This window comes from Panonychus citri, unplaced genomic scaffold (assembly GCF_014898815.1).
Source record: "Panonychus citri isolate SS breed McGregor unplaced genomic scaffold, ASM1489881v1 Contig00011, whole genome shotgun sequence".
In the NCBI taxonomy this organism is placed as follows: Eukaryota; Metazoa; Arthropoda; class Arachnida; order Trombidiformes; family Tetranychidae; genus Panonychus; species Panonychus citri.
This window is the reverse complement of record NW_026515416.1, coordinates 1,438,663-1,463,832: the sequence shown is the minus strand read 5'-3', so window position 1 is coordinate 1,463,832 and position 25,170 is coordinate 1,438,663. Positions and strand designations below refer to the sequence as shown.

The 25,170-nt window shown below is 32.2% G+C and overlaps 6 protein-coding genes across 7 annotated transcripts; 3 read left to right on the top strand and 3 right to left on the bottom strand.

The window, feature by feature from the left end:
- Positions 1 to 2,326: 2,326 nt before the first annotated feature.
- LOC128392945 (cleavage stimulation factor subunit 3-like) lies at positions 2,327 to 6,209 on the top strand. The gene is made up of 3 exons (XM_053353042.1): positions 2,327 to 2,974; positions 3,125 to 4,667; positions 5,074 to 6,209. The coding sequence occupies exons 1-3, from the start codon at positions 2,684 to 2,686 to the stop codon at positions 5,610 to 5,612; spliced, it is 2,373 nt and encodes a 790-aa protein (XP_053209017.1). The 5' UTR covers positions 2,327 to 2,683; the 3' UTR covers positions 5,613 to 6,209.
- Positions 6,210 to 6,570: 361 nt separating this feature from the next.
- On the bottom strand, positions 6,571 to 10,250 carry LOC128392992 (flavin-containing monooxygenase 5-like). The gene is made up of 5 exons (XM_053353091.1): positions 9,463 to 10,250; positions 9,129 to 9,363; positions 8,910 to 9,034; positions 7,400 to 7,961; positions 6,571 to 7,322 (listed from the first exon to the last, which is right to left on the bottom strand). The coding sequence occupies exons 1-5, from the start codon at positions 9,721 to 9,723 to the stop codon at positions 6,907 to 6,909; spliced, it is 1,599 nt and encodes a 532-aa protein (XP_053209066.1). The 5' UTR covers positions 9,724 to 10,250; the 3' UTR covers positions 6,571 to 6,906.
- Positions 10,251 to 12,560: 2,310 nt separating this feature from the next.
- On the top strand, positions 12,561 to 14,657 carry LOC128393135 (uncharacterized). The gene is made up of 2 exons (XM_053353265.1): positions 12,561 to 12,865; positions 12,985 to 14,657. Exons 1-2 carry the CDS (start codon positions 12,799 to 12,801, stop codon positions 13,257 to 13,259), a joined length of 342 nt encoding a protein of 113 aa, XP_053209240.1. The 5' UTR covers positions 12,561 to 12,798; the 3' UTR covers positions 13,260 to 14,657.
- A 918-nt stretch (positions 14,658 to 15,575) lies between these two features.
- LOC128392955 (palmitoleoyl-protein carboxylesterase notum1-like) lies at positions 15,576 to 21,019 on the bottom strand. 2 transcript variants are annotated; one of them, XM_053353049.1, is made up of 4 exons: positions 20,823 to 21,019; positions 18,157 to 20,683; positions 16,095 to 16,771; positions 15,576 to 16,004 (listed from the first exon to the last, which is right to left on the bottom strand). In XM_053353049.1, the coding sequence occupies exons 2-4, from the start codon at positions 19,698 to 19,700 to the stop codon at positions 15,859 to 15,861; spliced, it is 2,367 nt and encodes a 788-aa protein (XP_053209024.1). In that variant the 5' UTR covers positions 19,701 to 20,683; positions 20,823 to 21,019; the 3' UTR covers positions 15,576 to 15,858. The 2 variants fall into 2 exon arrangements, with proteins under 2 accessions (XP_053209024.1, XP_053209032.1); XM_053353057.1 differs by having other exon boundaries at positions 18,157 to 19,185.
- Positions 21,020 to 21,132: 113 nt separating this feature from the next.
- Positions 21,133 to 22,255, bottom strand: LOC128393094 (60S ribosomal protein L17-like). The gene is made up of 5 exons (XM_053353223.1): positions 22,103 to 22,255; positions 21,981 to 22,021; positions 21,757 to 21,891; positions 21,470 to 21,665; positions 21,133 to 21,331 (listed from the first exon to the last, which is right to left on the bottom strand). The coding sequence occupies exons 1-5, from the start codon at positions 22,140 to 22,142 to the stop codon at positions 21,186 to 21,188; spliced, it is 558 nt and encodes a 185-aa protein (XP_053209198.1). The 5' UTR covers positions 22,143 to 22,255; the 3' UTR covers positions 21,133 to 21,185.
- Positions 22,256 to 22,606: 351 nt separating this feature from the next.
- LOC128393009 (E-selectin-like) lies at positions 22,607 to 25,150 on the top strand. The gene is made up of 3 exons (XM_053353113.1): positions 22,607 to 23,384; positions 23,516 to 23,689; positions 23,773 to 25,150. Exons 1-3 carry the CDS (start codon positions 22,898 to 22,900, stop codon positions 24,591 to 24,593), a joined length of 1,482 nt encoding a protein of 493 aa, XP_053209088.1. The 5' UTR covers positions 22,607 to 22,897; the 3' UTR covers positions 24,594 to 25,150.
- Positions 25,151 to 25,170: the final 20 nt, after the last annotated feature.

Below are 25,170 nucleotides of genomic sequence, written 5' to 3'. Positions count from 1 at the left end.
TTTTCTTTTCAATCAAAATTAATTTAGTAACTTTTTTTTTCTTCTATAAACTTTCATCTTCATCTTTATCATCATTTGCATCACAAACTTGGCCCAGACCCTTTAGGGTAAATTGTTAACACGGTAATGATTGTGTGTTGATTAAGTAAGATAATTATGATCATTGTCGTTATTTTCATCTCGTTAAGAAACTGTTACTTTCGTTAGGTAAATTGTTTGACAAATTATCGATAATTATATATTGACGATGAAACTTTTTTTCTCATATTTTTCTTCAATTAGTTTGATAATACAGAAAGAAATTAGAATTGATTATTTGATAATCTTCAATGTGATTACTTGTGAACCTTTAATTGTCAATATGACAATCAAAATGAATCAAATGAAAAGCTGAGTTTCCCATTATCAAGGTGAAATAGTATCAATGACAATTTGAAGGAAAAGTTAAACAGTGAGACTAATTAAAGTTAATTAAACTTTGAGATTATCAAGAAAAAAATGATGACAAGGAGGAGGGAAGATGAGAAATAAGAAGTGATAATAATGAGATAAAGTTACGCCCAATCCGATTTACTTAATTACAATTGGTAAGAAAATTCAATTGATCAGAAATTGGTGAAAACCCTCAAGCTTTTAACTGTCACCTTGATGGTTAATCAAGTCTCATTAAAAGCTGATCATTCAAACGATGATGATGGAAAAGGAGATGATGAGGATGAAGATGAAGATGAAGATGAAGATGAAGATGAAGATGAGGATGAAGATGAGGATGAAGATGATGATTAAATTGATTGTAAACTCTGTCTGGATCCAGTCTGCTTTTCCCAATCAAAATGAGTCCAATGATAACCATGAGAGGATAAAAAATCAGAGGCAATCAAACATTTGATAGTCTGAGGCAATAATCAAAATGTAATCAACATTTTGAATCAATTTTTTTGTTATTCATGATCAAGATCAATGAATGAAAAGGCTCAGGGTTATTTCAGTAAATTGTAGTTACCTTGAGAGAGAAACTTAATTGAAATAAATGTAATATCATTTTCTGACCTACAACATTAATCTAAAGCCAAGGATTTGGTTAATATTTGATGATCATCAACCAGTCATATTTAATCATCAACTCTCATTATATTAATACTTAATTGTTGATTATCTGTTGATATTATAAATATTATCAAGATCTGTTTATGTTATCATTTTCATTAATGATAATATTAATATTATCATCATCGCCTACACTTTCATCATCATATATTCATGATTTATATTCACATTTTCATGATCAATACTCATTGTGATTAGATTAATTCACTATTATTATTATTGTAACTAAATAATTTCTCATTTCTATACCAATAATTTCAATAGCAATTATAAATTAATCCCGATCAGTAATTGAGTTAATCAAAATACATTAATAAAAAGTTGATATGATTGAATGGCAATTTAAATAATCCAATTTGATGAATCAAATTGTTGCATTGACAAAAAATAACTTTTTTTTTATTATTATTACTTGTTGATGATTTTTATACAATCTTTATGTTTATCTTGTATTATTTGGTTTACTATTATTATCATAACAATCAATGGAATTACAATTTAATAATAATCACCTTGATTGCCAATTTCCTGTGATTATTTTGGTACCTGTACAACTAAATTAACTTTGATGATGAGTTAATTTGATTATTATGTTTACTATTCATTGTTACACCTATGAGACTATTGATTGATTGTGATAATTGATGAAAAAGGTAATCATCATAGTTAATATATTAATCTACTCGATCGCTTGACAATTTAATCTAATAATTTGATTATCATCATTTTCAACTCAATTGGTTAATAGTTGTTGATATATTAATAGATGTTAATTCAGTTTGTTTATTGTTACAATTACTATTTTCCACTCATTTTTTTTCTCTTCTCCATCTTCTTCCTCAAGTATCTCCATGGAAATTTAATCAACTTCAACAATCAATAATTTTTTTATCCTCTTTCGATTAATTTAATTTCGTAATTGAATTTTGATACCAATATTAATTTCTCATTGTTTCTCAGGTTAAGATTATGTTACAACTCTAATTTAGTTAAACTACTTTTAAATACATTAATTGATTGATTGGTTTCATAATGATTACAAATAGAATTTGCTAACATTTAAAGACAATTAACTGTCCGAATAAATTAAGTGAACATTTGACAATTTGATTTTTTTTTCGAATTTCGGTTCACTTTTATTCCACTAGATGGAAGCACTTTAAAGGAACAGCTGATTAGTTGAATTTTTTTTCTCAAAATTTTCTGTTTATTTTATTTCGATAAGAACAATTAATTTAGTCTATTTATCATTAATTACTCCTTGATTTTTGTATTTTTTTTTATTATTTTTGGTTCATCTGATTGTTCTGGTCTTAACTCTGTAAAATTGTTCTTCTTTTTTTTGTTCTTTTCTCTTCTATTCTTGGTCCCTTTTTCTTTTTTCTCTATCTCTCTTTCGCTCTTTTTTTCTTTCTCTTTCTCTCTTTCTGTCTTCTTCATCAGTATCATCTGTTATTATAATTGATTCTCTGTCTCCCCTTAAACATTTTTTCTCTTCATCTTTTTTCTCTGTAACTCTGAAAACATATTCTTCTAATCTTATATCTACCATAGTTGTAACATCTTGATTACCCTGATGACAACCGAAAGAGGACAAAAGGCCGAAGCTCGGCTACAGGATAATCCATGGGATACTGAAGCTTGGCAAATTTTAATCAAAGAATATGGAGCCAAAAAGCTGGAAGAAGCAAGGCCTTTCTATGAAAGGCTGGTTACCCAATTCCCTCTCACTGGTAGATATTGGAAACTATACATTGATCATGAAATGAAATCTAGAAACTATGATAGAGTGGAAAAATTGTTTCAAAGATGTCTAATTAAAGTACTTCATATTGACCTGTGGAGATGTTATCTCAACTATATTAAAGTAAGTTTATTTATCTTTTAATATTTGTATCAATGTTAATCTATTTTCTTTGATGATTATTTTAACCTTTTTATTTGTTTCTTCTTATTTGGCTTTCTTTTTGCTTTACGTTCTTTTTTTCCTCTCGCTTTTTTATTTTTTTTTTTTTAGGAGACCAAAGCTCTTTCCACATCTTTCCGTGAAAAAATGGCTCAAGCTTATGATTTTGCTCTTGAAAAGATTGGAATTGATAACCATTCGTATCCCATTTGGAATGATTATGTTTCTTTCTTGAAAAATGTTGAAGCGGTTGGTAGTTATGCAGAAAATCAAAAGATCACAGCAGTTCGCCGTGTCTATCAACGAGGAGTAATTAACCCAATGATGAGCGTTGATCAATTTTGGCGTGATTATATTGCCTATGAACAAGGTATTAACCAAATGATTGCCGAGAAAATGATCGCTGATAGAAGTAGAGACTATATGAATGCCCGTCGAGTAGCAAAGGAATATGAAGCCACTACTCGAGGTTTAAATCGTTCAGCTCCAGCCCTTCCACCTTCCTGTCGACCTGAAGATTTAAAACAAGTTGATCTTTGGCGGAAATACATTGCATGGGAGAAAAATAATCCTCTTCGAAGTGAAGATATGGGTTTAGTAATCAAGAGAGTTGTTTTTGCCTATGAGACCTGTTTACTTTGTTTAGGTCATTATCCCGATACTTGGTATGAATATGCAGCCTACCTAGAAGAAAATTCAAGAATAATGAATGACAAGGGAGATATTAATCAATTTAAGCTTTTACAAGATGATTCAGCGGCGGTTTTTGATAAAGCTTCAACAACTCTACTCAAGACAAGCATGTTGATTCATTTTGCATATGCTGATTTTGAAGAAGGTCGAAATAATAAAAGTAAAGCTGTTGACATTTATAACAGACTTTTAGATGTAAAAGAAGATAACTTTGATCCTACCCTAGTCTATATTCAATTTATGAAATTTTCCCGTCGATCAGAAGGAATCAAAGCCGCTCGAACGGTTTTTAAACGAGCCCGAGAAGATACTCGATGTGGTCATCAAGTATTTACCTGTGCCGCTCTCATGGAATATTATTGTTCAAAGGATAAAAATGTGGCCTGTAAAATATTCGAATTGGGCCTTAAACGGTATGGTAATAATGCCGATTATATATCATCTTATATCGACTTTCTAGCAGCCCAGAATGAAGAAAACAACGCGAGAGTCCTTTTCGAACGCGTTTTAACCTCACACACCTTGGATCAAACTGATTCGTTGAAAATATGGAACCGTTTTCTCTCCTTCGAGTCAAATATTGGTGACCTTTCATCGGTAATTAAGGTTGAAAAACGTCGAGCCCTAGTAATCCAAGAGATAACCAAAACGACCTCTGAAACGGCCTATCTGGTTGATAGATATAAATTTGCAGATCTGATGCCTTGTTCAACACCCGAATTAAAATCAATTGGTTATACATTTAAATCATCCCTACCTAATGGACTATCACAATCATTGGGTAACCTATTAGGACCCGCAGCGGCTGCTGCAGCCTCGATAAACACTAACAATCCAACATCAACCAATGGTCAATCCGCAAATTCATCAACAATACCCACAAGCTCCGAGACAAGTTCAACTCATCAAGTTAATCCAGATCTTAATCAGATGATCCCCTACAAACCAGTCATGACTTCCGGTGAGCAGTTACTAATATTATTAAGTTTTTCTTTCTTTTCTTTATTTCTTATTCTATCTCTTTGCACAATTACCTGTCTATTTGATAATAAAAGTATTAACTTACATGTTAACACGAATTCTCTTTTATTTCTATCTCTTTTTCTTTTTTTCTTCTCTCGATTTTCTATCCGCAATTTTCTGTGTCTTTTGTAACACCGAAAATTTCGTCTCTTTCTAATACCATGAAAACCGCGAATTCTCTGTACAATGTTTGTCATATCGACAAAATCGAAAACAAAAACCGATGGTTAACCCTTTTCTCCCTCGTAATTGTTTCGTATCCTTTTCCAAATTTTCCTCATCCTTTAATCTTAATTATAACTCTGTCAAACTATTTGTATTTCTTTCTTTGTAATTCATTTCAGTTCTAGTTCCTGGATCACACGCTGTTCCCGGTGGCATATTCCCTCCACCCCCGGCCGTTGGACATTTACTAGCTCAATTACCTCATCCCACCTCTTTCCATGGCCCCTTCATAATGGTCGATGAATTGATGAACCTTTTCCGAACCGCCGTTAAAATTGAGATTAACCTGGATAAACCGATCTACAAACCGGACACCAATAATCACCATAATCTTAAATTGTTTGACACCGCTATTAACGCTTCTAAAACATTTAACTCAATTGTGAACAATCCAGAAAAAGGTGAACGAAGTGAAAGAGGAGGAGGTCGAGGTGGTGAGGGTCGTGGTGGCGATTCTGGTATGGGCGGTGGTGGACCTGGAGGAGTTAAAAGGCCCTACGGTGGTCCTGGTGGTGGGAACAGGGAGAGAGGTGGAGATATGAGTTTAGGTGGACATGATGACGATGAAGAAGATGCAGAAAATGATAACTCTAATCCAGCTAATCCACCAGCTTTTGATATTTACCGGACAAGACAATTACAGAAAAGAGTCAAGTAAAAGTATCTTGATTGTGACCAAAAAAACCAACCAAACAAACAAACAAACAATTAAGCTAAATCACTTTGGATACTATGTTATAAATATCTTTGTTTTTCTTCATCAATTATTGATTATTGATTTTCCAGCTCAATTTCATTTTTCAACCACATCGGAACAAACAAAAACAAATCAATTCTGTTGATGATTTTGTTGTCTCTCTTTCATCATTTACAAACCACAATTAACATCATTCATATAATTAATCATCTTCATCAACCTTTACAACCCTCACTGTTTGATTATCATTATCATTACTCTCATACCCAATGGTTTCTATCGTTGTGATTATTGTGTCTCAAACTTCATCATCATCAAGGGATAAATCATTTTATTTTCTAGATTATTTTTGTCGCCACTTAATCAACAACAATTAACGACAATTGATGGTCACTCTCTCTCTCTCTCTCATTTAATCAATGGTCTATGAACGATAATCCATTCTCATCTTATTCTGTTAATACCTGATGATAAGCAAACAAAAATTAAAGAATATTGTAAGATAATTAAATCTAATTAAGACCGTCCACTAAATAAAATATTGTCCTTTTGATTAGAGACCATTAATTGTCACCTTAATTTCAATGAAACCGCCGAGTAAACAACCAACCATCAAACTGTCAATAACTTTAATCGTCGCTGGTATTGATTTAAATTGCTGATCCAATAAAATTAATGTTTAAACACAACAACAATTATCTCAATTTATTTATTCACCAATTGTCACAATAAGATTAATTTATCTTCGTTTTAAATCAATTTTCCGATTGATTAAATCTTAATCTAAATACTTGGATCTAAATTGCAAGTCCAAAGATTCATTGTTAACTAAATCGTGTGAACAATTTAACTGCCCTGATACTAATAATACTTTAAGGACTGATTAATTGTTGACACAAATAAGTAACAATCATCATCATTTAAGTTTCTCATGGATTTTAATGAATTGATATTGTTTATTATTCCGATTAACGAACTGGATTAATTTCCATTGCTTTTTTCGTTAATCATTCTATTATTAATTGTACACAATTTTAAATTGTTGATTAACTGGGAAAATTTGAGAATTTAGTTTATTAGTTGTTACAATTAAAAGCTTAATTTGATTGGAGATATTACTCTCTTTATATTGTAAGAATATGGGATGAGGAAAGTTGATTAAAATGTTAAAAGGGTAACAATTAAGTGTTGATTAGTGAAAATTATACAAATTAAAGGATCTGTTGAGCAATTTATCATTAAAGTAGATGACAATTTAAAAGAAACAGAAAAAAATAGCACAAAACAAGACAATTAGACCAATCAAGTTAAAATTGCTCTTTTTTGTATTGGATATTTGATTCAATTTTCGAGTTCGATATGGAGCTTGAATCCGATCTTCGACGGTCATAATGGCCTTTCGAGCTCCTGACCAAGAGTTTGTCCCATGGATTCGAAAATGATAAGGGAGCAAAGGTCCGAAGTAAACGTGATACCAAAGAACAGGGTCCGAGAAAAACAGTTTGGTCAAATTGGGTCGAACTCCAAATTGTTCACCTAATTCGTCCATGAAGGTCGAATAATCGACTTGAATCTGATGCCTTGGACTAGAATAGTAACGCTCTTCGTGTTCAGCGCGTCTTTGCTCAATATCTTTCGCCATCACCTCTCGAGATGGTAACTTTTGTTTTCCTAAAAGGTAAAAGTAAATAAATGGTTTGGATTAATTGTCGTTGCGATTATACTTTTCATGGTTGATTGTCACTAACCGGCCATTAATTGAGCGAACCAGCGACATTGCATCTCACTGATTGGTATTAATGGTCCAAAAGGTTGGATTAAACCAATGATCGCCAAAGTGTGAGGGTGAGTTAATCGGGGTTGGAAGGTGGATTTAAACAGATCAATTTTATCGTTGGTCGACCAAACCAATGATTTATCAAGAAAAGGGAATGAAATCTCATAGCCTGTGGCCAAAACAACAGAATCGATCGGAGTTTCCTTGTTATCATCTTCTTCAAAGATAACTCCATTTTCTGTAAACTCTTTGATATTATTCTTGGCAATAACGGTTCCGGAAATGATGCGATTACTCAAGGTATCATTGACCGTTGGATGTTGACCGAAGGCACAATGTTCTGGTTTAAGATGAAAAGTTTCATGGTCAAAGCGAAGATTAGCTAAATACTCTAACAATCGTGAGGCCAGTTTGTAACCCGCGTAATAATTAAGTAGAGAGTAAAATCTTCGTATAAATTGAGAATCCATGGGTTGACCTTTAGTTCCGACTCTCCATAAAACCCAACTACCTCTACGAATGGCAAGATAGACCTGAAAAAGAAAAAGGAAAATACAATTAACGATAATGATACTTGATTAACTCCATCAATTAGATTATTGTCAACTTCTTTTAATTGTCACATCATGATATCAAATTATCAACGACAATCAGTAAACTCATTCAACACTTGAATATTATGTAACGTTAGCGTGATAAATGACCTTCATTTCTGGTCTTGATCGTATTGTTATTAAATGTTATTATTTTTTTTTCCGATAAATTTCAAAATTAAAAATCAATTGATTGGGTAAGATAATCATAAGCTTTTAAATTGGGTTCACGGTTTTAATCACGGAAAACCGAGTGAACAATTTAAGATGATGGTGATGGTTAAATGGTGATGATGATGATGATGATGATGTTTAAAACTTGGTAACAAGTTAATTAGTAGACAACAAGATGATGATTTTTGATTGTGTTACAATAGTTATTAAAACTAGTTGATTGTTTTCGTGAATATTATTATGATTATATTGTTGGGCTGTCAATCTATTAATTGATTGTTGTTAAACAACAAAAATTAAATGCCTCTCATAAATATCTCATGACCCAAATGAGCTTGTAGATCAAATGTTAATTGAGTGTTAACCTAAATTAATTGAAGATTAAAGTTGTAAAATTTAAATTAACCAAATCAAGCCGATCATGGGTTCGAGGTTGAACTATCTGCCCATCCAGAACTAATGACCGATACCATCGTAATACAATAACTACTAATTATCACATCATAATCAGTATACATTTGATTAACTAACAAACTTTATGAAGGTTATTACAATTGAATAACTTTTCTTTTAAATGATAATTAAAAGTGATTTTCAATAATCACCCTGAAAGATAAAATCAACTCAAGTTACTATCATGATATCGATATGAAAGAAGAGGGAAAGAATCACATCCATTAGAACAATCAAATTGCTCGATTAATTGTTAATTACCTTCTTCGCAAACATTGACAATTCAACGGCAGCATCTCCACCAGAATTACCGATTCCCACCACGACAACTCGTTCATCTTCAAAGGGTTGAGGCTTTTTATATGAATGAGTATGAATGATTTTCCCTGTCAATGAAACATGTGATCATTTAGTTGTAACTATTAATATTAATTGCAATTAGATTGATTTTTTTTTTCTCAATCTTTTCCTCATTTGTACCTTTGAATTTTTCTTGTCCTCTGAATTTGGGCACCAAAGGTTTAACATGATGACCCGTACAAACCAAGACACCATCAAAAATTGATGATGACTCTTTGTTTGTATCTAAATTAAGGGTAGTGACCATCCACTGACCAGTCTTTTCAGATGATTGTTCAACCTTGATCACTTTGTGTTTAAATTGAATGTGAACTTTTAAATTGAAATGATCAGCATAAGATTCAAAATAAGCATGCTTAATGTGTGTTGGGTGAATCAATGGAAACAAACAATTAGTTGATTGATTTTAATGTATTGGAACAATGAAAACAATGGTTAATAATTGGATTCTTACCATGGCTGTGTTGTGCATGTAGTTGGCAACTTCGGGCGGCGGTGGGAAATCAGAGTAGGCTGACATTTCCTTTGATGAATTGATGATTGTGGTTCGAGCCACTGAGGCCAAACCATCTTCGTCGTCATCTCGATACTTCCATAAACCACCGACGAAATTTGATTGTTCGTAACAAGTCACTTCGAATCCTTCTTCAAGACAAACCTTAATTCCAGCTAAGCCCGAGGCTCCAGCGCCGATCACACAGATCTTTTTCACCATTGTGGTCAATCAGTTATTCACAAGAGTTGACAATTAAATGACTTTGATGTTGTTGGTAACAGAGTTGGATGATTAGTAAATTGTGAATGAGGCAAAGATGATTATAATTGATGAAAGTTCTGATGATTGTGAAGAGATAGTTAATGACATAACAATTTAGTAGATTATAAGGAAAAAACTACAGATGAGAGAGAAATCATTCTACTCTCTCTCTCTCTCTCCTGATTTAATTGATTAACTTGATTCGATCAATGAATTAATTGCAAGAATACACAGTCTTCTAAGAAAGTTGATTGTTGATGATTGTCAATGAATCGGTTGAAATTTATGATGTAAGAAATGCCGAAAATCGTGTTAATCATTTAATTCTTTACGAATTAATTAAACTGAAGCACCTTGTTCACAATCATCTTTTAATTGTTATTGAAAAACAATCAATTACAAAGTTCACTTTTTTTGATTGTTTGATTGACTTAAAGTCATTTCCAAAATTGAACAGAAACTAAATCAAACATTGATGTGTTCATCAGCTGAAAGATTATGAATGAACCAGGAAAATGATTTCCAAACAAAATCAAAGATAATCTCAAGTTAATCCTTGAAGATTACAAAGTTAATCACAATTAGGTAAAAGTTAAATCATTAAACTGTTAAAATCTAATCTAATTTTTCAATTGGAAAGTCATACAAACACAATGTGACATGTTAAAAATTGATTAGATTTTTTCTCATCTTTTGTCCTTCAACAATTAAATCCAATCAAATTATACGAAGATTGAAATTCGCTAAATTAATCCAATGTCCTTCAACAATTAAATTAAACTCTATTATTATCATTATTAAAGTGATATAAATAATATAAACTACAAGAAAAAGCCTCAAGCTAAATGTTTGAGTTTCTGTTTATTAATCACCGAACCTGTTTACCTTTGTTGATCAATTGAATATTACCTTGGGTAAATTACAGTAATCAAAACGATGATTATCTTGAGAGGATATAATAGTTAACTTAATTAACACTGGAAATAAACGTAAATTGAACTGAAACAATTAAGAGTCTGATTGACTGATTAGTTGGCTGTTATCCATAAAGTGATCATGTTGTTGAACGTTAGACTTGTAAGAATTGGCGGTTTTTGATTATTACGAGTTAATTGTGAATTAAAAACACCAAATGATTAATGATTGACCATAGAAAAGATTGAGGATTTAACTGTGATGGAAATTAGATTGTTAATTGAATCTGATTGAATTTGATTGTTATCGTTTTATTCAATAGTCAATTAGAGGAATTACTTTTGAATTATCAAATGATATCCTTATGATTACAATTTAATGATTGTTGAGACAATTTCACAATTGATTGTTCCTTGTATTTGATTGATTGTTTTAAACTAAATCATCTCTTTTTGTTGATTATTTAGTCGTGATTAGCTAATTTAGAAAGTCAATAGTCGTTCAATTGATTTAGTTATATTAAAACCTTCACCATTAATAGTTGGATTTTGGTGTTAATTGTTTTATTAATAAATTGTTACCAATTGATTGTCTTTTACAAAGTGAAAGTTAATCATGAAAGTTAATCATTGAAGCATAAATTGTAAGATTAACAAAATTGTAACAATAATTTGGTGACAATTGTTTACTTCCTCAGGTTGGATCCTCATATTTAGTGATTACAATTAATTTAAATCAACTAATGTATTTGTAGGGATTGATAAAAATCAACAATTAACAAATAAGGAACTAAAATAAACAATAATTAGTAGCTGATTGTAATCAATAAGTTGAATAATTAACTTGTTCATGTAAATCAACTGATTAACTAAATTAAAATTGAATATTTATTTAGATTTGTTTGATCAATTAACAATTAAAGTAAAATTAATTGAAGTTTAATGAAAATTTACCTTTCAAGGGATTGATTAATTGTCAGAAAGTTATTCACATGATTTTCATCAATATTAAATTGTAATCAAGGAAATTAATTAAAAATTGATTAGTGATTTCCCTTAAATGTCACCACTGATTTGCTTTTTAATTGTTAACTTTAATTACAAGCTTAATATTAGAAAGTAGTTAACATTCAGATCATCATTTTTTTAAGTTAATTGAAATTTAGGTGAATATTTAATTAGTTCAAATGAATGAATTGGTTAATGAAATTGTAACTGTAATTAAGAGATTGGTGATTAAATAATTTTCTGCTTATTAAAGATGAGAATGAGAGTAAGGAAACAATTGAAATTAATTATATTCACAATCAACCAACCGCTGAATTAGTTGTCTAAAAATGGGGATAAATTGTTAATCATTTCCACTAATCACAATTTGCTAATTCTAAACAATTGGTACTGTTTAGTTTAGCGAAGATGATGATTAAGATTTTTGGGAGAATTTGAAAATTTCTCTTCTCTCATTAATCTTCAAATGTTTTTCCAAATCATTGATCAGCTTGTTAATTGTTGAACAAAATGCAAATCGTGTCGTTGATGGTGTAAATTAACCAATTGATTATGATTAAGTTAATGACGATAATGACGATGATGAAGGGTGAATGAGTGAATGAGTGAGCCGATTCCGTTTGCGACTGTAAATTGTGATCTTTGAAACAAGTACACTGATTGTTGTCAGTTCGCGAGAATCAAGATTGATTATTATTAACTTATTTTCCAATTGCTAAAGTTAAACTTAATTTTTCGGGTATATTGTTGCCGTTACTTATTGGCAAATTGTTACTTTCACAAACTAAATCAAGTTAAAATCTCCAAACTGGATTAAGTTGATCAACTTTGCTCATTGATTGGTGATCTTTTTATTATTGTTATTGGTGTTTCTCTGCAACTAAAGATACAAAGTGACGTTGTGATTAGTTAATTCCAACGGACAATCAATTGTAATTTACTCTTTTACCTGGATAATTACTATTAATATTCAGTGGTTTTGGATTAAATCAATTAATTGATTATCGCCTCTTAACTGTTTCTCAGGTTTGGAAAGTGTTAATCATCAGAATCATAATATAATTTTCATTGATTTTCAATCGCAACAAATTAAAGGAAGAAATCATCAAATATGAAGTTAATTGTTTTTGGAATTCTAACCATAATTGTTTTGATTAATTGTTTTCTTTCCACTCTTGGTAAGTATCCTAATTTAATTGTTGCAGAGTAAATTTGATTGTGAGATGAAAGTTTTCCAGTGAAAAGATTTCTGTGATTGATTGATATGTTTGATGTTAATTGTTCCCTCCGAAATTAGGAGCACCGCCAATGGAATCAAGATCAGAACCGATTGTTTGGTCTTTCAATCTTGCCGATATTCCAGGTCAAATGGCACCGATTAGCCGAAATGGTTACACAAGTCGACAGTCCGATGAAGATGAAGATCCGACATTCAGAGATGCGGTCAGTACCTATGGTAGAAATCGTTGGAACAATTTTCGAAATAGTTTCACAGAGTTTTGGGATATTGTTCGTGCCGGTGGTCGAGGAGTTCGAGGCTGGTTTGCGAACGATAATGACACTGATAAATAATCGCAAGGATATAAACCATAATATTGGAAAGGGAAAAACAATCAATTCAATCGAGAAGAAAAAAAAAATTCATTATGTAAATTAACTCTCATCATTTAAATATTGTTATCAACTCTCATTAAAATATTCATCTGAATAAAGAGGTGAACAAAACCTTGTCAAATAATCAAACAATTAACTTGAAATTAAAGTTGAAAATTGCCAAAAATTAATCATTAAAACAATCAGTTAACAATTTAATTTCCAACTGAAACTTATCCATATGAAAAAATTGGTAAATTTCCATTTACTTTTTTACTGCCAAGAGAACGATGATTAAAATTGATTGTTTGGTCATAACCTTAATTGTTGATGATTAGAAGAAGAAGAAGAAGAAGAAAAGAATCAATTGATTAACAACTTCGAAACTGATTAAAGAGACAATCACAATTCCATTGGTGTTGAGAAGTAAAACATCAGCTGATTTCGTTTGTGTTTCTTTTTCTCGAGAAACCAATTTTATTTTCTCGATTCTCTATTAGTCCAGTTTGATATTCGATAGATAATCATGATTACAATTTCTGTCATTCTCTTGTTAATTGTTACCTGGACTCGAAGTGACCATCATGTTTCCGCTGCTGGATGTGAAGATATTCAAAGTTTGATGGACAACACGGTTCGAGAAGACTGTTCAGCCGCTGGAATGGTAACTCGAGGCGGATCGATTTGTGTCCCAAGAGTGGCCGGTCCACTGTTACTATTTTACCGATACTTGTCCTCCCAACCAATGGCGATGAGATCATTTTCCAAGGCTCAGGATGAACAATTAATGATTGGTTATTATCCTAAATTGGATAAATGTTTCTTAATCACTCGAACTCAATGTCAAATTAAAGCAGCGACAATTGACTCAACTGAACCCAGAGTATTCTGGATTGAGATTTGTCCACCTTCAGTTGATGACCATCTCACCGGAACCAAGATAAGCCTTCATCGTATTAACCTTGATGGTAGTGGACACGAGTGGACACCTTTCACTGGTCCCCTAGAAAATTGGTACACAATTAATTTAACCCTTGATTCGGTTAATAAAAAGATTTACGTGATTACCTATCAAGAGACATTTGAATGTGACATTTCAGGAACTAATTGTGAGACCCTCGATCGACCCTCCGAGGGGACACTTTTAGCCTCTCGAATGGATCAGTAACAAAGTTACATATTATCGAGAAGAATTAAAAAAAAATTGATTGATTGTTATGAAACTAAATTAAAAAGCCGTTGTTTGTTAATCAATATAATTTACCAGAAAAAAACAAAAATCTCATCCATTTTAAAATGTTACATGAATTTTTATAATAATCACCATGATGATTGTGTTGTGTTTTGATATAAATAATAATACAAATTGAAATATAATTTATGTTCACTAATTTGTCATCATATTACAATAACAACAACGTGATAAATTCATCAATGAATTGATGAAAAGTGATCAATCGTAGTGTGTTTGTTGAGTAAATAACTAAATTGTGTTGAGAAAAATGCTATTAAAGAAACAAAATAATCGCAAAGGTAACAAACAAGAAACGGGACAAGAAAAAGGGTCAAGAAAAAAAGGTAACAATTAACCTTTGACATTGAAGAATTGAAGTAAATTTGAGGATGAGGATGAGAAAAGTTGATTGTTATTATTACCTTAATGGTGAAAAAAAGTGTTAATGGAGTCTGTAGTTAACAAGAATAATCATAATAAAGGTTAGTTAAATACACAAACATTGACCATTGGTCACTTTGTTTGTTTGTCTTCAACTTTTTTCTTCTTCTTCTTCTCTAATCACCTGTTCCCCACCCACTTTTGACCTCTTCTTTTCTACCTTGAAAGGGTAAAAGGTGGTGATTTTGGGTGGAGTGAGGGTCATCCCATGGCGTCGAGATATCCACCGGTAAACTTCATCTTCCAAGCAAAGTGATTATTTTTTTCTTCTTCTTCTTTTATGATTATCACTCCCAACTTATCATCACCTTTATCATCATCGCAATCATCATAATCATCTGTTTGTCTCGCTGTAATTAGAAGCACAATTTTCCCTCCAACAATCAAATCTGATGACAATCTTTCTGATGATTAACCATTTGGATAGAGATCCAATGGAAGATAATTGTTCCCTCACTTTGTAATTTAGTTTATTGTTTTCCGGTTAATTGAAGATCATTGAGACTTTTTTTCTTCTTTCTCTCGGTTAAATTGTAACAATTAAGATTCGAGGCTTAATTGTTTATCTTTGACGATATTGAACCGACACCATTTAGAAACAGACAATTGGGTAAAACTTTTTAAAACTGATTAATTTAATTTTAGATCTTGATTTGTGATGCTTTCTACAAATGAACAATATTTACAATTAAAGTGAGATAATTAAAAGTTGTCGATTACAAAATAATTATAATTCGCAATTAGTTTCAATAATTAAGGAGTTAAAATTATGATAACAATTATCATTCCATTAACTTGGTTTTGTTGAATTGTGTGTTTTCTCAAATAATTTAACAATTTCGTAAGATTGACCATTAGAATTAAATTAACAATCATTAATCTCGAATAAAAAATGGTTAACAATTAAGACACCTTTCGATGAAATAATTGGAGTAAAGCTCCATCGTCCATCTCATTGAGAGCTTTGGGTTCCAATCCAAGAGCTTGAGCGACTGCCATTAAATTGAAACCATAGGACTTTAAGAGCTCCAGGAAATTAACTTCCTCGCCTAACAATTAACAGAGAAAAATTAATCACGATCATTAGTAAATCAGAAGAAATTGAGTTTTTACAATTGTAAAGGAAATTCAAATGTTACCTGTGAATGGATTGTGGAGTTTTGGACACCCTGAATTACACTGAGGCCACGAACATGAGTCGATATGATTGAATCGACATTGAGATTTGTTTTCGAGTTTTGAAAGTCTCAAGCGACGCTCATTTCGAGCGGCAAGTCGCTTAGAACGAATCGTTTCTTGTGACTGTTGTTGACGTTTTTTGTGTTTCTTGTTATGTCGACGTTTACCATTTTTTTTCTTACTATAACTTGAATTACTCAGTATATTAAGATTAACATCAGAATTTACAGTTCGATTAGTATTATCACTTAGGTAAGCTAACGATTGGATTGAATGTGAATTAGGAACAATTTGAGGTGAAACTGTTGACGGCGATCGTTTTGTGTTTTGTTGACGATTGGATGATGATGATATTGGAAGAGGTTGTTGATTAAATGATGATTGATTCTCATGATTTGGACGAAATTCATCAGCAACAAATGAAGAAGTAGAAACTTGTGATCGAGATGAGTATTGATTCTTATGAGTTCGACTGGTAACATCTCGTCGAGATGATGAATACGATGAACCATTTGAAGATGAGGATAATTCCCAACAACGAATCGCATGCGGAAGACTTATATTATTGATCTTAATGCTATTCCAACTTGATTTAGTTAGAACGATGTGAGATATACATGATGGAGCAAAATATGCGCTGTAAATTAGGAGAGAAAAAAAATTTAATTAACTCAAATGATTCACTGATTAAATTGACCGTTAATAGTAAACGAGAAATATATGAATAGTATTAACATTTGCCCTGTAAATTGTGTGAAAATGCAACATGATAATCAACCAGAAAATCAACCATTTAACTGTTAATTTAATTGAAAACAGCAACATTAATTTCAGAGATCAACTCAACAAGTTTCATAATGTTACACGACAATTGATTCAATTGTTATTATGTTTTCTTGACGATTATGAGAGATTGTAAATTGTACAAAATGTTGTACTTTGGTTTCGCGCCAAGTTAATTAGGTTTAGACTGGTTAAAGGTTAATATTGTTGTTAATTGTTGATGATGACAATATTTATAAATAACGAACAAAAAATGAGCAATCTTTTTGTTACCAATTTTAGCGATGTTGGCAAAATGAAATGAAAGACAAACATCCTTTTCAACTGGTGCTAAAATTACATAGGAAAAGTCGAGTGTTGAAAGATGATGATGAGGATGAAGATGAGGATGAAGATGAAGATGAGGATGATAGACATTGTTAAGACTTGAGCATCATCATCATCTTTATTATCATGGGCTAAGCTCTTTGACTTTCTCTCTGTAATTTTAGAAACTGTTACGCTCTAAAAACTGTTTCCAAGTCATTCGCATTTCGCAAGGGATTCAATTCTTTTCCCAGATAATATACTATGAATTAAAAGCTATTCATTCATACTAACTGGTTGTATTCTTAATTGTCTTGGGTTGACGTTAATTAAACTGTGAATCCTTTTCAGACTTTCTCAGACTAATTATTGTCTCTGAATAAACAGCAAACCAATGAAATGGTTTATTGTTTTGTTTGTTGCTCATTTTGGTTGTAGATTCTAATAATTATGTTATCAATCAAATATGGAAACAATTTATTATTGATTTTTGATAATTTTGCAAAGTTATTAGAATAGTAAATGTGATAATTTAGTTGTTAATAGCTGATAATTTGGTTCAGTTCAATGAGAAAACTCCAAGTGTGAACTTAGAGTAAGTTTAACATTTAGATTCTTATTCCTGTGGATTGATGATTTAGAGGAAATTGACATTATTACAACTTGGAAGTTAAAAGAAGCGAAAAATTTTCACTAAAGTGTTAAAATCCGCACAGAATCTGGTTTAGATTAACGCTGATTTCGTGGGTTGAAAGCTTTACTTTGCTACAGATTAAAGGATCGCCTCATGGTAGAGATAATCGTAGTTGTTGATTTGCGTTTAAACAGATGGTTAGGATTTTGTGGTGGTCACTTAAGTGGTTTGATGGTCACTTAGATGATTTTTTTGAGAGAGAGAGAGAGAAAGAGAGAAGAAAATGTCAATCAACTTACGATACATTGGATAAAGAATTTCTTAATTCTTGACCCATTTGATGGATGTAATTCCATTGAGCTTTGGTTATTGGAGCACCAACATTATCAGCGATCATTTGAGCTTCATCGTAAATCCATTGGAAAACAAAAAGCGGAGTTTTCAGCGTTGGATATAAACGATAACCGAAATAACATCTCCATGGATCCTTTGGGAATCTTGATCGGCAATTATCGGGAACTTGACCGTTCCAAAGTTTCATTCCCAGTTTGATTGATTCAATTGGTGAACAATTTATTGCACTTGTACAGGTTGATGAAGGGGAAGATGATGATGATGATGATGATGATGGCGATGATGAGTATTGAGATTTGAAGGTGAACTTTTTAAGATTATCTTGATCATCGATCTCTTTATCTTCATCCATGTTATCGAGATCTAAAGGATCTTCATTGTTGTAATTGTTTTGAAAAGATGATGGAGAAGATTTAAAATCAAAAGGTTGATTATCAAGGAACCAACCAGAGTCCATTAAGCCTCGCACCTCAATTTTAGATCCTGTTGATGAGATTAAATCGGCAACACGATCAAGATTAACAAGAACACCACCAGCGCCTGCAGAGCTTCCCGCCAAAAGAAGGGTTTTACCATCGGATAAGCCTTTCATGTGTAACAATTCACTAATTACCTCGGTGATTATACGAGAGCCGAGGAAAGATAAATCAGCCGATGTGGCTGCAGGTGAATCACCTGACCAGGAATCGGATGAACAGTAAGGTACAAAAACATGATTTGCATTATAAAAAAATGGATTATCACTTTGGTTTGGAGAAAGGATTCCACCGACTGATCGTGATTGAGGCCAGTGAGCGGAGGTCATCAGGTTGCGCATCCCAAGCCAACGTTGATGGCAAGTGGCCGGAGAGAAACAGTACCAACCACCCTCAAGAAAAACGATCCAACGTTTAGATGGACCAGGAGCCGAACGGAAATAGTAGCCCGCTTTGGTTCCGTCGTTACAAGTGACACTTTTATTCCGTAACATGAACCTTTTTAACGGAAGAGATTCGTAGAAAAATTTCTGAGATGATGAAGATGAATGTTGGTGATGATGATTGTGGTTGTGATTGTGATGACGATGATTGTTCGGGTGGGAGGTGGGAAAATCTTTAGTGGATTTAGAGGAGGATGAGGATAATTCTGGAGGATTTTTGGTGAAGAAAAGAGTATCATCAGTGTCATGTTGTTGCTCGAAAGACACTGGCGATGATCCTAACGGTAAAAAAGATGAAAACACCGATGAAGATAATGTAGAATTGGAAGATGATGAGGATGAAGGTGAATTTAATGGCGATGGTGACCAATTTGATGGATTGAAACGAATCACTTGTGATAATTTACCGAGACTTTGATGTTGGTTAGAAATATGAGAGATTCTCATTGGATAAATGTAACAATTTAAACTGATCAACAAAAGTAAACATGATACAAAAAGATTGATTGAAATTGTGACAATTAAATGGGGATACATGGAAAGAGATAAAATTAACTTATTCTTCACCATGTCGTGTGATTGCTCCAAGATGAGAGAGCAAATGAATGTAAACAAATGTAGAAAAGAAGATGAGATAAATCACAGATCCACAGGTGATGAAGAGAATCAAGATGAGAGAATCGCGAACAATTAAGACATTGGACGAAATTAAGAGAGAGAGGCAAATGGAGTTTTCTCTAAATTGTATTGGTAAACCACCGAAGAGGAAAAATGGATCGAGAGAAAATTTGATCAACTTAAACAATCAACGAGTAAGAGAACAGAACAACTGAGAGAATATGAAAATAAAGCAACAGGGAGTTTAGAACAAGGTTAAGATTGGAGAGAGAGAGAGTGAAGAGAATGAGATGAGATGATAATCCACTTGGTTCACAGAAGAACATTAATAAGCTACTAATAGAAATGGAAGATAATCAACTGTAAATACGAAAGTAAATTAAGGAAAAATGTCCAAGAACAATTAAAAGATTAGAACATAAGAAGAAACAAAAAGAAGATCAGTTAAGGTGGAAAGAGAAGAAAAGATGAGGATGGAGAAGAAGAAGAAGAAGCAGCAAGTGAGTGAGAATGATTCGTATTCATGAAGAGAGAGAGAAACAGAGAAGAGAAAGAGAGAGAGAGAGAGAGAGAGAGAAAGGGATAAATACACAGAAGAGAAGAAAATGAGAGAGATGAAAAGTCTCTTTTATCTTATGGATATTTTTGTTTCTTCTCTTTTCTAACTGTTGACTGTTTGATGTTATTTTCTCTTTTGCTTGTTTCTTGTGGACCTTTTTTTGTGTTTTGTTGATTGTCGGCAACTTCAAAGCTCATGTTAGAACGTAACGTAAGACCTGTCGGCTTTTCTTTGATGCGGTTAACTATAACCTCCCGATTGGTTCGTTGGAGGAGAAAGAGGGAGAAGCCGAGGGTCGGGGGTAATGGGGTGAAAATGTACATAAGAAGAAGGGGAACAAGAAATATAATTGCGACTAGAAAATGGAATATTTGATCTATGGAAGAGAGAGAGAGAGATGAAGGTTAACACAGAAGAACAATTTCTCTTCAACTTGACTGATTTTCAATCTTTTCTCTTGGAAGAAAATTTCATTTATCTTCATCTCTCTATCATGTTGATCATTTTTATCTCACCTTTTTAAATGAACCGGCAAATATGTGTGAAAAAGCATCTCACTTTCAAGGTAAAGCGAAGCCCACCTTTAGATTTTTCATCACCATCATCTCTCATCATCATCATTATCATCATCATGGTCATTATAACTATCAACATTGCCGACTTGTTCTTGATGAAAGTAGATATAATTATATCAACAAAGATCAATTTTCTTGATATGTTGAAAAACGCGAAAGGTTTTTCTCGCTAATTTGACTTTAAAGTTGAATTACCGATTATCGGTGTGATAAAATTAAATGTTTTTCGATAACTATTGTATACACCAGATTTACTGTTGATGAACATTTATTGTTTTTAAATATTTAAACAAACTTGTTGGTCTATTCTCGGTTCATCAATTTTTGACGAGCCAACTTTTTCTTGGATACTTTCTTCTTGGGAGCTTCTTCGCCACCAGCTGGTTTAGCGACTACTTCCTCTTTTTCAGAAAGAATTACCTCAATGTGACAAGGGCTGCTCATGTAAGCTGAAGAAGAGAAAAAGAAATAAGGTTAATTGGATGTCGAAATAATAAATTATATTATAAAATTGGTAAAAAAGAATAAAATTTACACGTTTAGCCAAATTTTAAACTAAATTAACCACATGTGATGTTTATACTTACGATTGATTCTACCGTGAGCACGGTATGTCCTTCTCCTCATTTTTGGAGCTCTGTTAACTTGAATATGTTCAATAACCAATTTGTCGCCATCTAAACCTTTAAGATCAGCATTACTTTCAGCATTACGAAGAAGTTGCAACAAAAATTCAGCTGATTTCTTAGGCCATCTACCTTGAACAGCTCCCCATGCCTTAGCCTAATAACACAGACAAAAAAATTACAAAAACAAAGACATTAAATATCACAATCGTAATGGCATTAGATTCAAATAGAAGAAAAATTCACACCTGAGCATGTCTTCCAACAGCACCATTGAAACGACGGAATGGGACAATTTCCTTCTTGACGATGACATTCTTAAGGAATCGTTGAGCTCTTCGTAAAGGCATTTTCCTTAAAACAGCAGCAGTTTCTCTGGTGTTCTACAAAATTAAACAAAAAAGAAATAACCACAAATTAATCAAGTGTCAGAGAAAACAAATACCAAAGATTCATAATAAAAAAAACCTACCTTGAAGTGAACCCTTAAATTAGATCCTCTTGCTTTACATGCTACATGATAATAAAAGAGAAGACAAAATTAAAACATTAAAATCACAGAACTCAAACAGTTTAAACAAAAAACTAACTCACATTTAGTAGGATTGTCTGGGTCAGTTGAATATCTAGCCATTGTTTAATTAATTAAAGTAACACAAGTCAAATTAAATTACAAAAACCAATTTAAAACTTGGATAATTTTTGTCTAAACAAACATTCACCGATCAGTTTTCCACTTTCCGTTTCCGCGTCGTAACCATAACAACCAAAGTGCTGCCCCTGTTGGGAATTTCGACCGCCTTTTTCAATAGAATTAAACCAATTAATTAGAAAAACAGAAGTTAATCAAAATTCATCATTCATATTAAACTTAAAATCAACATCCAATTAACAAATTCTTCAAAAACGTCCCATTAAACAAGAACAATTCTCTTAACTGGAAAAAGAAAAAAAGAAAAATGGAAAAAAAATTCTCTTTTAGATCGTCAGCTGATCCTAAATGCGAAAAAGAGAAAGAATGTATCGGTAGATGGCGTTGAATTCGAAGAAAACAAAAGAAAAAAATCTTAAAGATCCTGAAGGGAGAATCTTAATGATGGAAAATACTTGATTGTTACATTTTCTAAATGAAACTTATGCTCTAGATTTAGTTTTTCTTTTCTTTTCCAATTAATATTGATTAATTTGTTTAATTTCCCTTTTATATTTGGTTTATTCTTGTTGTGTATCATCATTTCATCAAATTGTTTCCTTGTTTTTTGTTTTGTTTGAATCTTTGTTTCTTTGGTTAAAATTACGGGTCAATATTTATGGTTCTATTTTGGTGTTGACAGATGTAGAGATAGAATCTCAGATGTATAAAATTGTGGGACAATCTATTTACTATAAATGATGTGTTTAATTTGTTCATTTTTCTTTGATTTTCTTTCCCCCGGATGGTTTAATAATTATCAATATAAACGGAAAAGAATATTCAATTGTACCAGTTTATTTATTATACTCTTTTTTACTCTGTTCAACACAACTTTGTGCTCAAATAATTTCCATTTTCCAACTGATAATCATATCACTGATACCAGTGCCTATTCATATAATGTTAATGATCTAAACGCTGATAATAACACTTCAATAGTTTATACTCAGAAAACTCCGCCAGTTAGTAAGCCAGTTACTTGCCCACCAATACCTAATATTACACATGCTAATAGCGCTGCTGCTTCTTATGCTAAATACGCACCAGGATCAAAGGTTAGCTATTCCTGTGAAAATGGTTATAGACAAACTGGTGAACCCAATACAATTCAATGTTTGGTTCGTTATGGAGCTAATTCATCTCAAGAAGCTTTTTGGACCTACACATCCATGAAATGTCAAGGTAAGATTGTCATAGATTGTTAAAAAATTGAAACAACAATAACTTTATTGTTAATCTATTTGCTTTTGTTGTCTTCTCTTTATTCTTATGCCATCTTTTTCTATTCATTTCTTGTTTCTTTTTTCTTTTAGTTGTGATTTGTGCTGACCCAGGATATGTAGAAAACGCCATAAGAACTGGATCGGTGTTCACCTACAATTCCATGGTTAATTATACTTGTAATAAAGGTTACGAGATGAAAGGTCCACCATTCCTATTATGCAGTGTAAATGGTCACTGGAATAGAGATCGACCTAAATGTCAACGTAAGTTTCTCATTCTCCCTTTTTACAATCTTTTTCACTCTGGTCTAATCTGGTTTTTGTTTTGTTCTATTTTTTTTTTCTAGCCAAAACTTGTCCAGATTTACCAAAGCCAGCCAATGGTGTTATTATCTACAGTAATGAACTTCGTTACAATTCCACTGCTTCGCTTCGCTGTGACTATGGATTTCGTGTAAAAAGTCAATCAGTATTAACATGTTCTCATGATAAAAAATGGATCGGAGATTTATCAGAATGTGTCGAGATCACTTGTCCTCCATTCAAACCTCATTCCGGTGTCTCAATCCGAGGGAGACTAAAGTCTAAATTCAAACCTAATGAAAGAGTTGTGGCTAGTTGTCATGACAAAACCATTAAAACTATTACTTGTACTTCTCAAGGTACTTGGTCTGTGGATGATTTCTACTGCCCTGAACCATTACCCAAACTGTGCCCTATTGTTACTCCATTAGAAAATGGTCGTCACAATGGATCTTCCAAAGTTACCGGTTATCCTGATGGAACTTTAATAACCTTCATGTGTAATCCAAATTACTATCGTGATGGTGCTCCTTACATTCGCTGTCGACATGGTAATTGGACTTCCCAAAAGCCTCGATGTGCCTTACACGAGTATTATTCATTAACACGATCAACATCCACCTCATCATCTAATCAGCTCACCGTTTTAGGAACTGTACTATTTGTTGTATTATTTTTTATTCTTCTTGTTTTATCAATCATCTTACACCGTCTTCGCCAGAGGCATCTCGAGAAACAGTATTGGAAAAGATATTTTGGTAATCATACATATCGTCAAAGTCGAACCAATATAACTGCAACTTGTAACCAAGAAATGAGATTTTTCTGCCAATCAAGGAGCCCAGTTCCTGTTACAGATCTGTGAAAGAAAAGAAAAAGCTTCCATAAAGAAAGAAATCAAGATTGGTTACCACTGATTCCATCCAATTTACCACCAAATTACCAAAAAAGTTTCAATCCAACTATTCCAACAACAAAAACCAAAAATTACTTTGACTGTTGAAAAAGTTTTATTTTCTACTCAACAAAATCTCTTTTATTGTTTATACATAATCTTTTTCATATTCTTCATATTTTCGTCTCTCTCTTCATCTCTTCCTCTCTTTTTCTATCTAAAAAAAAATTTCTCTTTTTTTGCCTTCCTCTGATTCTCTGTAATACTTATATTACTTCAAATGGTCTTCACATCTTTTGCAGCTTAAACTCACTTAATAGTAATTAGTCAGATGAAGAGAAAGGGAGAAATGAAAACAAATGTTTTAATCAACCCACTGAACAATTTATCTCAACAAATCAAATTGTTTTTTTTATAATCTTCAAAAAACAAAAAAAATATTGTATATATCAAATTGTATTTCATGAAAAAAGCAAAAACTATGACATTTGAATAACAAAGTACAAGTTTCTTGATATTCAATTGAATCTAATCAACTTTTAACCTA

Bases quoted from the DNA above. Each gene is read 5' to 3' on its own strand.
- LOC128393009 (XM_053353113.1), top strand. From the start codon at position 22,898: ATGATGTGTTTAATTTGTTCATTTTTCTTTGATTTTCTTTCCCCCGGA. The intron at 23,385-23,515 runs GTAAGATTGTCA...TTTTTCTTTTAG, and splicing joins CACATCCATGAAATGTCAAG to TTGTGATTTGTGCTGACCCA. The intron at 23,690-23,772 runs GTAAGTTTCTCA...TTTTTTTTCTAG, and splicing joins AGATCGACCTAAATGTCAAC to CCAAAACTTGTCCAGATTTA.
- LOC128392945 (XM_053353042.1), top strand. From the start codon at position 2,684: ATGACAACCGAAAGAGGACAAAAGGCCGAAGCTCGGCTACAGGATAAT. The intron at 2,975-3,124 runs GTAAGTTTATTT...TTTTTTTTTTAG, and splicing joins GTTATCTCAACTATATTAAA to GAGACCAAAGCTCTTTCCAC. The intron at 4,668-5,073 runs GTGAGCAGTTAC...AATTCATTTCAG, and splicing joins CAAACCAGTCATGACTTCCG to TTCTAGTTCCTGGATCACAC.
- LOC128392992 (XM_053353091.1), bottom strand. From the start codon at position 9,723: ATGGTGAAAAAGATCTGTGTGATCGGCGCTGGAGCCTCGGGCTTAGCT. The intron at 9,035-9,128 runs GTACAAATGAGG...TTTCATTGACAG, and splicing joins AGGACAAGAAAAATTCAAAG to GGAAAATCATTCATACTCAT. The intron at 7,962-8,909 runs GTAATTAACAAT...TTTCTTTTTCAG, and splicing joins TGTCAATGTTTGCGAAGAAG to GTCTATCTTGCCATTCGTAG.
- LOC128392955 (XM_053353049.1), bottom strand. From the start codon at position 19,700: ATGGTGAAGAATAAGTTAATTTTATCTCTTTCCATGTATCCCCATTTA. The intron at 16,772-18,156 runs GTAAGTTGATTG...CCTAATTTACAG, and splicing joins AATTCTTTATCCAATGTATC to CGCATATTTTGCTCCATCAT. The intron at 16,005-16,094 runs GTAACATTTGAA...GTTAATTGTTAG, and splicing joins ACTCCACAATCCATTCACAG to GCGAGGAAGTTAATTTCCTG.
- LOC128393094 (XM_053353223.1), bottom strand. From the start codon at position 22,142: ATGGCTAGATATTCAACTGACCCAGACAATCCTACTAAAT. The intron at 21,892-21,980 runs GTAGGTTTTTTT...TTAATTTTGTAG, and splicing joins ATTTAAGGGTTCACTTCAAG to AACACCAGAGAAACTGCTGC. The intron at 21,332-21,469 runs GTAAGTATAAAC...TCTCTTCTTCAG, and splicing joins TGCTCACGGTAGAATCAATC to CTTACATGAGCAGCCCTTGT.
- LOC128393135 (XM_053353265.1), top strand. From the start codon at position 12,799: ATGAAGTTAATTGTTTTTGGAATTCTAACCATAATTGTTTTGATTAAT. The intron at 12,866-12,984 runs GTAAGTATCCTA...CTCCGAAATTAG, and splicing joins TTGTTTTCTTTCCACTCTTG to GAGCACCGCCAATGGAATCA.